The following is an 8,941-nucleotide window of genomic DNA, read 5'->3' as shown; positions in this document are numbered from 1 at the left end:
TAAATAAATAAATAAATAAATAAATAAATAAATAAATAAATAAATAAATAAATAAAAGAAAGGCCAAGCTTTTTAGATTTTGAAGTCTTTAAAAGAAGTCCACCAGGAGCTGGTTTGGTGCTGGGAGGGGTACGGACCAAACATAAGGGCATGGATGTGTTTATCCACATATGATCTCAATTTTAAAAATACTGCTATTATTTTGCATTGTTAGTGAACTGGGTATTTTCTGCTGACAAGGTGATTGTCAGTATGTATTTTAAAAGTATTTGGTTTAATTTTGTTGTTAAACTGAATTGCTTCTTTTATGCTTCAAGAACAGCACTGATTTTTTTAATAACCTATTCTTGACATGAAATTACCTACGTGGGATCCTGTCACCACTAAACTTGATGATTTTGCGATCTTCAAACAATGAGCCACTGCATCCCTGCCTGAGCCTGACTGCTGTGCAAGTTCCCAGCCCATGCCAGCTGGTCAACGCCTGGTGGCCATCATTATTATTATTACTGTCATTACCACAGCTGTAATAAATGGCTTCACAATTAAAAAAAAAAAAAGCTGAGCCATTGAAATGTTCATTGTTCTGTGAAAAGTGCCGGTTCAAACTAAATTTGTACAAGAAAAAAAAAATAAATTCATTGCTTACCACCAGGCCTTTTACTATAGCTTTTTCCCAGTCACTGGTTGGTTGTCTTAAGTTATTATTCTAATGAGTTCTTCCAGAAAGGCTTTTGGTCGAGTTTAAAATTCTTGAGCCCATATCTTCCTTCCTTGAAGATGGCTACACTGTCTCCTGGAATTGAAGGCTACACGCGTGAGGCCGGGATTCGCGACAGTTCTTTTTGCTTCAACAGCCCACTGCGCTCTCTAGCACCTCACGACTTCACTAGGATGACAGTGGTGACTTTGTGTCGCTTCTTAAGGGGACACAGTACACCCTCTCAATCTAAAGATCCTGGTTTTTTCATCTTCCTCAAATCACACTTAAGTTTGCCCTTTGGATCATGATATCAATTTTCTTCCGTGAACTCTGGGTGCAGGTAAGTTGAATCTCCGTATCTTCCAGGACTGCCACTTCCCTCTCATCCTCTCCGTCCCTTCACTTTCATCTTGCTTTCTTCCCCAGACCTGTGTCTCCTGTCCTGTTTCCGGTGGCATCTGTTCTCTCTCGTGCTGCATCCAATTTCGTCTTCATTTTACGTGCTGGCCATCATTTCAGTATACTTCTTTTCTGAGCTCTGCAGCTTACATTTCACCTTTTAATGTCTTGCCGTGTCCCTGAATTTACTTTACAAAGGTAATTATTTTGTTTTTGTGCTCTTCTTTTATAAAAGCAATTTTTTTTATTCATAGGAAAATAATTTTCATATGCTTTGTTGCATAGGAAACCAAACTGTTCTCTTTGAAGCTTTCTTTACATGTCATTTCTTTCCCCTGTAACTTCCACTTTTTCTGCTGGCACTGCGCTAGTGCCCATCTCACACTCGCTCCTTTTGGGCAGCCCACTCTGAATTAGTCGCGGTATTTCGGTACCACCTATTTATATGGTTTACATAAGGGGAGAGCGAGATACGCATTCCAAGTAGCAGGAATTTTCCTTATGCTAGAAGACTGTGTTTGAGTCCCTTTAATCTTTACCCCTCCCCCTCCCTGGCCTGAAGAAACCTGCAGTTCACAAGTATCACATCTTCCCTCTGTCACTCGGACAGGCTACTTAATACAAATCTGCTTGACTGACCCTTCACCACTGGTTCTTCCTCTATGGTCTCGTAGGGCTAAGACAGATGCAGAGAATGTCCCATCACAATGTGAAAGTCTAGCCCAGTCGATGAAACCAGCGATTCTGGTTTCGTGCCCCAAGGTATATTCCTAACCTCGGAAAAGTGCACTCTGCTGGTCCTTTCCCGGATCGAGCGCCCCCGGGGTGAGTCTGCGCACCCTCCAGCACCCGGACAGTGCTGACTGCGCTGCGCAGCCATCTCACCCATGCCGTGGTTCACAGCTTCAGACAGCTTCAGATCTCCGGCTTTCTCAAAGACATTTCGCATTCTCTTCCCTGCTTTGGAGTGGTCTAGAGACAGCAGGGAGGCAGCGCCAAGTATACACTGCTCCATCAGCCTGAGGAGTAACTATTTACTGCAGTCAGGACCACTGTCACCTCTGACTTTCCGTGCCGCATCATCTGTATCATGCTGTACTCTTGCCAGTCACAAGCAACTTAACAGCTAAAAAGGTGAAACAGCTACAAAGTCTCAGAGCTGTTCACCAGGTCTCCTGATTCCTGGTCCACATCCTCACTGCACCGCACATCCAGTGATGTCCATGGTCACTGAATTCCACTGACCGTCCTCCTCAGCACACTTATTAGCAGAATCTGACCTCTCAGGATTTTATCTAGAAAAGACTAAGAAACCGCAGAACTGACAAATACCAGGGGTGAAGAGGAAAGAAGGCCAAGAAGACAGGCTTAGTTCCCGTTACCTGGCTTCGTGTCTGTGACTCCCTCCATGAGAACCAGCCCCACCGGTCGCTGACAAGCGATGCTGCAGAAGCGGAAACGCAGCAGGTAGTCTCGGCTATACTTACGCCTCTCTGAAAACCGGGAAAAGCCACACGGTGAAAGAAAGGAAAGGGAGTAACATGCTTGAGACCTCCTAAATATCAAGAAGCTTCCAGTGCGGGGACCCAGAGCAAGTCTGAAGATAAGGCACTTTCCAGTGGCTATGAGAAAGTTACCGCTTCATCAGGTGGCCATGAAGAGGACAGTGAGGAGGACGGGGAAACTTGCTAAGAGAATTGAAAGGATTATACTTTGCCTTGTCACTGAGGTGCCAGCTTGCTCCTAAAATGTGCACGAAGCCAAGACTGTCACCCAAGACTGTGTTACATACTCACCTGATCTCTTGGGGTGACAGTAGGTGACATACTGACAGCAATCAGTGATGCCCAGGGAGCTGGGCCATAGTGGAGCCTGCAGCTTCCTCTGGTAAAGCTGATGGGAGAAGTCTTCCTGTCCAGATACCTACAAGGAAGGACCAGGTGGGGAATGAGGAAACCGAGATGGAAAAGGGAAATATCCCATGTACTAGGACATGTGGACACACACACACCCAGTCATATGCTACATACATAATATAAGCCACGCAAGTCTCGTGGGAAGGTTAAAACAAGAAGCTAATTAAAACCTTTTCTTTTTTTTTTTTTACTAGAAACACTGAAATACCCATGAGACCGTGGTAAGGAGTGAGAGAGTGAGGTATGTGAGTCAATGAAAACAGAATTGTATGACCATATGGTCCCCTGAATTTCAGAAAAATCTACACGCTTCTCCACAGGAAGATCAGCTTTCCAGGGTTTTGATTTGTAATGGGAGAAGTTTTTCTTTGGATCTTCTAGATCAAGGTTAGCACCTTAAACCTGTAACTGAGAAACCACAGAATCAAAAGCACCAAAGCACTTTGTTGTGCCTATGTCACCACCTCCGTCAAATGAGCAGCCTGGGAATGGGCAGAACGTAGCGGGAAAGCATCTGAGAGCACCAGCCCCCGGCACGCCTCTGCCGTGTGCAGCCGAACCCCCTTTGTTCCATGTCACGACAAATGTCTGAGTGCCAAGGGCAGACGACACGAGCTGTGCGCTGGGGGAGAGCAGGGATGAACAGCGCTCTGCCCTCCAGGACATAAATTCCCAACATGCCACCTGCAGCCGCACGGGAGCCCGGAGCAGATGGCCACTTGCCAGTTACAGGACTTCGCCAAGTTAGTGACCCCTCCTGGGTTCAGCTTCCTCGGCTATAGAATGGGCTAATAATGCTACAGTGAAACAGCAACTGGAAAACACGAGATACATATCTACCAAGCAAAGGAAAACTTGTTTAGTAGATGCCATTGTATTCCCAGTTTGGGGATGACGCCAACGGGCTTCAGGAAGTTAAGAAATTTGCCTGAGGTGGGAAAGCAGGGATTTGAACTAAGGACTGTCTGGTTTTAAAATGAATATTCTTAATCACTGTGTTAACAGTGTCTGCCACACGGTGGCCATTTAGTAAATTCTTTCTCCTGTTCCTTAAATTCATTAGTCACAGCAACTTTCTGGCAGGATAACGCTTTTCTCTACACACGTGGCAACCAGAACACCACTGGCTCTTCAAATAAAAGGCCAAAGTGTCCCAACAACAATTCACTCTGTGTTCTTTCTCCACAGTACCTTGACAGAAGTTAAGCAGTAGGCGGCATCAGCAGGGGCAACACAAAGGAACAGGAAGAACAAGTGACCTATCGAGAAACCAACACAAACCGGATCCCAGCATAGGACGAAATAAACTCTGATAAAACTGAGGAATCGCTGCTGTCAACATTCAGCAGGTGAGAGGAATGAGACAGATTCACAGACACACGCGTGTGTCTACAAGTGAAGCGTACGGCAGCACGCCAGGGGCACAGGCACACACAGGGCCAGGCGACCAGCGGCTGGTGAGAGCAGTGGCTGCCTAGCTCTGGGGGCACGATCCCGACTCCGCCACTAGCCCGGGGACGCAGGCCCCGCGAAGACCTCACTTCTCTGCCTTCGTTTCCTCGTGTTCAAAATGGAAGCAATGCTAGAAATTGTGAAAATACATATCAAGTGCTTAAACTAGCTTCTGGCACACAGTGAGAGCTTACTAAATGTATGTGATGATGACAAAATCATAGGAACAAAGACAGCGCGTCAGAGTACAGGAGACGGTCCAGAAGAGCACCACCCAGTTCTGATGAAACAGTCAGAACGTGGCCCTAAGGTAGGGAGTCAGGTCCTAAAGGGGGCTCAGTTTGATGTTTGGCTTTTTTGCCAAAATGTAAGCGCGTGTTGTTGCAAATTCAAAATGAATAAGGACTCAGAGGACTCCAGTAAGCCGGAGGCACGCAAGAGTTCCCCACTTCCAGGCTTCGACAAACTGTTCGACTGCCAAAGCAAAGCTGGAGGGGTCAGGCCCCGGCCACAGCACTGCATGCCGGCGGCTGCCTCTCCCTCAGCTGAGTGCCCATGCCCGCTGACCCGCCCCCACTTCACCTTCCACGCCGGCATCCCGTGGTACTGCAGCTCTCCGTCCCTGATGAAGTTGTAGAGAGGCGAGTCAGGGACGGAATTCAGGTCCCCGCACAAGATGATAGGGCAGTGGCTGCCATCGGACAGCCTGGCCACCTTGTCCACTTCGGCCAAGAGGATGGCCATCTGAGCCAGCTTGACATCGCCCCGGCGTGGGTTGTACAGGACATGGGTATTTGCCACACACAGGGGGGCCACCGAGACTTGCCCCAGGCCTTCTGGGACTAGTGGCTGCAGCAGCAACACTAAGCCCACGTTGTCCCGATTGAGGAGCTCCAGGCCAGGCCGGAAGTACTCCACAGGGCTGGCACAGAGCAAACGGAATCTCGTAGGTTTGTAGCAGACAGCACAGCCATCTGTTTTACACCCGGTCCTCCTCTTGTAGAAACAGGTAAAGCCTGCAAGGAACACCCCACCAAGGAGATGGGTCAGAGTCCTTGCGGCCTGAATCCCTCCAACCAGTGGCAGCAGCCCAGGTGTGAGTGCCTCGGCACTCTCCTGCTGCTCCCGGGGCGGGCCTTGCCCTGGCCAGCGCCTTGGTTCTGCTGCTTGTAACCAGAGTGCTAGAAGGGGAAGGAGGGACAGAAGGGTATGAAACAATGCAGCTTGAGAGGAAAGGCACGGGTCCGACAAGTCGGAGCCCTAGCTCCACAGCCCACCCCGTGTAGTTTCTAGACCTCGAGCAAGTCACACACAGTTTTGAAACCTGTTTTCTCAGCTGTAAGTGGGGCGACTACTACTCAGCCTCCAGGCTGGTTATTTCAAGGATTAAAAGGCAATGTGTGTCAGAATGGCCTAAGCGCTACAGAACTCCCTCCCACCCACACAAGAAGGTGCTGGCTCACGGGTGAGAATGAGGAGTTACTGAGACAACAGGAAAAGGCAGTGCCCTCAGGGGAGCAGACAGGGCTGCAGAAGGAAGCTGGCGTTGAGGCCAGCAGCTGCGTTACCCATCATGCGCAGAGAGGGCTCCAGCTGCTCCCAGTAATGATCTTCCTGGACTTCCTGGAGACACAGGATCTGGGAAATTAACGGACAACCAATCACTTCAGCTTACGGGTGCTGGTGTGTGACTCTGGGCCCAGAGCAGGCACTGAGGCCGCGTGGGGAGCTGCTGTAGGGGTCAGGCATGATCCCAGTGAAACTTCCCACACCAACACCAGGCAAAAACAAGCCTGGGACGCAAGCTGAGAAGACCATAAGTAGGTGCAGGACTTTGCTGCTCCAGAATCCCTCAAGTCTCCCTCCCTGGCTTAAGGCACAGGGAAGTACACACCAAGGAAGAATCTTCTCTGCCTTTGCCAAAATTCACTTACCCCAGCAGGCAAGACCCAGCCCTAGGCAGGGAGCCAATCACAAGAATCACTGAATTCTTTTTGCGAGAGCATTGGGAAACAGCCCAGGTCCCAAGGGAATACAAGATGGCACTGCCCCCCCTCTTCACTCACATCGGGGTCCCAGTGCTGGAATTCCTGCATGAGGTTCGCAAAGCGATAGTTCCAATTGAGGATGTCCGGGTGGCAATGCAGATAGAGCTCCGAGCTCTGCTGCATCAGGTCCTGGGCCAGGATGTTGTAGGACATGAGTGTGAACTGGAATTGAGGGCCATCCCCCGCCTCCAGGCCCTGGACATCTGGCTGAGAGGAGAAATCTTCCCATTCTCGCCACAAGATTTCTGTGTAGCGGTTGGGAAGAAGAGCATGTTACCCGAGTGTGGTCCGCTCTCCTGACCCAGCAATACTGCACGTGAAGCTCCTTTCTGCATCCTCCTGACACCTGGCCCGGCACTCTCAGACCAGTGAGCTCCATAAAGCCAAAGAACCTCAGCCTGTTTGCCCGGTGCCTCAGTATCCAGCACAGTACCTGGGGCCTAGTACCCACTCGTTGCCAAGGGCTTTCCTGTGACGAACCCAGGGGTCTCTGGGAAACCACTGAGGTCGGTGTTATGAATAGTCACCGGAGGTTAAAGACATCTCTAGCGTAATCTCAGCCATGGGAGTTTTCTGACTCCTAAACCTGGAAGAGCCTGGGGGCTAGCAACCATTTGTCCCTGTTTCCCCTGGACCAGGCAACTATATGGACTTCAAGCCTATATGCACTACAAAACTCACTCTTCCCACGGGAGTCCAGAAGGTAACACATTTAGAAGTGGAGGACCTGGGCACTCTCACCCGCATTTCCCAGGAAACCTTGGGACGCAACAGTGTACAGAACAGAGCTAAGTTCTGCACCACCCAGCTATGTGGCTTTTGGTAGGCCTTACTGCCCTTCTGCACCGTGATAAGTTCATCAGTGAGAGCACAGGCTGGGTGAGGTGATCGCTGAGGCTCCCCTAGATCTGACGCTGCAAAAGTCTCAGGGAAACAGGTTGCAGAGGCAGAGCTCCCACTGGAGACTGACTGGTCAGGTCAAAGGCTCACCCACACCCAAGAGAACCTGCCGCCGAGACTCATGCAGCCCTTGTCCACTCACCGTGATATGGGATCTCTAGTGGGGGAGGCTGCAACTGCCCCAAGCCCTCAAAAGGCCAGATGGGAGCCTCTTCCTGGGGCACAGGCTCAGATGCTAGGCTCCACGCCACCACAGCGGAGTCCTCCACCCACTGCTCTGCAGCCACAGCGCCCACTGGGAGGACAGCACAGTCAGCATAGTGGGGGGCCGTCTGCACAGGGACTGGGGCCCACACAGGTTCCTCGACCTCTGGCAGTGGCTCCTCTCCTTGCGCCTCTGGGAAAGGATCCTCCAGGTTCTCTGATGCCTGCAGGTCACTCAGCGGCCTGCTGGACCACTTGTCCTCTGAAGCAGCTTCCTGTTCTCCAGGATTTTCCATCAGGAGCGCCAGACTGCTCTGGGCTAGTCCCTTATCCACAAAGGGACTCTCGTTCACAGCTGAGAGCCCCTCAATTGGCCCTTCTTCTCGCCCCTGCTGCAGTAGACCCTCACATTCCTCCTGGTCGGAGCCCCGAGGGGCCATGGCAAAGTCTCCCTCTACCTGGGAGGATGGGCTCTTCGCCAGGAGGGCATTTTTCCGACATGTGAAGAAAGCATCTAAGAGGACAGGCAAAACACCATGTTAAAAAGATTCCAGCATCACACAACCCGCACCTTCCCCACATCAGAAGGAGCATTAATTCAGACAAGCAAGAATTGCATCCATCTCCCCTGACTGTGCCTGAGCTTACCCATCCAGGTGCCTAGAACGTCATCACCAGAGGTGCTTACTATGTGCCAGGCATCATTTTAAGTGCTTTATTTATTAACTAATACATGTGACAGGGATCTGATAAACAGTCACGCATGACTGAAAGAAGGACTGTCCCGGTAGTCCAGGACAGACATGAGCACATATGACCACACCCCTTTTAGCTGGAAGGGTTGTTTGCTTGCATCAAGATTCTTGCTTAGCATTTTGGGGCTCTAATTTTAGAGATTTTCCCACCACCTTTTGGGTTATGAGAGCCATATTACCTTGGAGTCAGAACTGGACCATAAATCACAACAGCAAGTGACAGGGAAATTAACAAAGCTAGGTGACGCTGGGCAATGGCCCTCATCAGGTGTGCTCACTCTTGGCTGTACAGTGGGAACCAGGGGAGTGTGAACTGGATAACCTCCAAGAACTTCTAATTCTATAAATCTCCTACTGCATTCCAAAAGGCCTAAAGTAGACAAAAAAAAAAAAAATGTGCCTCAAAATCTATACAATTTACTTCTTAGCAAAAGCCCTCGGCCCTCTTTCCAAGCTATTTATTCTACTCATAAATCCACACAAACTTCATTATCAGCTTCCCACATCAGAGGCTGCAAATCACAAAGTGCCAACAACTGACAGCAAGAGACAGCTGTCACCTCT

At 49.8% G+C, this 8,941-nt stretch overlaps 1 protein-coding gene across 1 annotated transcript in view; it reads right to left on the bottom strand.

Moving 5' to 3' along the window:
• ANGEL1 (angel homolog 1 (Drosophila)) overlaps positions 1-8,638 on the bottom strand; it is a 17,240-nt gene extending 8,602 nt beyond the window's left edge. The window contains exons 1-7 of the mRNA XM_012724595.1: positions 8,557-8,638; positions 7,561-8,136; positions 6,537-6,763; positions 6,039-6,108; positions 5,053-5,486; positions 2,899-3,025; positions 2,485-2,595 (exon numbers count right to left, since the gene is read on the bottom strand). Of these exons, the coding sequence (XP_012580049.1) occupies positions 2,485-2,595; positions 2,899-3,025; positions 5,053-5,486; positions 6,039-6,108; positions 6,537-6,763; positions 7,561-8,062 (1,471 nt within the window). The 5' untranslated portion in view covers positions 8,063-8,136; positions 8,557-8,638. The remainder of the gene's footprint in view (positions 1-2,484; positions 2,596-2,898; positions 3,026-5,052; positions 5,487-6,038; positions 6,109-6,536; positions 6,764-7,560; positions 8,137-8,556) is intronic.
• Between the last annotated feature and the right edge of the window lie 303 nt (positions 8,639-8,941).

This window comes from Condylura cristata, unplaced genomic scaffold (genome assembly GCF_000260355.1).
Source record: "Condylura cristata isolate star-nosed mole 26May11 unplaced genomic scaffold, ConCri1.0 scaffold00013, whole genome shotgun sequence".
Classification (NCBI taxonomy): domain Eukaryota; kingdom Metazoa; phylum Chordata; class Mammalia; order Eulipotyphla; family Talpidae; genus Condylura; species Condylura cristata.
Note: the sequence above shows the minus strand (reverse complement) of the source record. Positions and strands in the feature narration are given on the sequence as shown.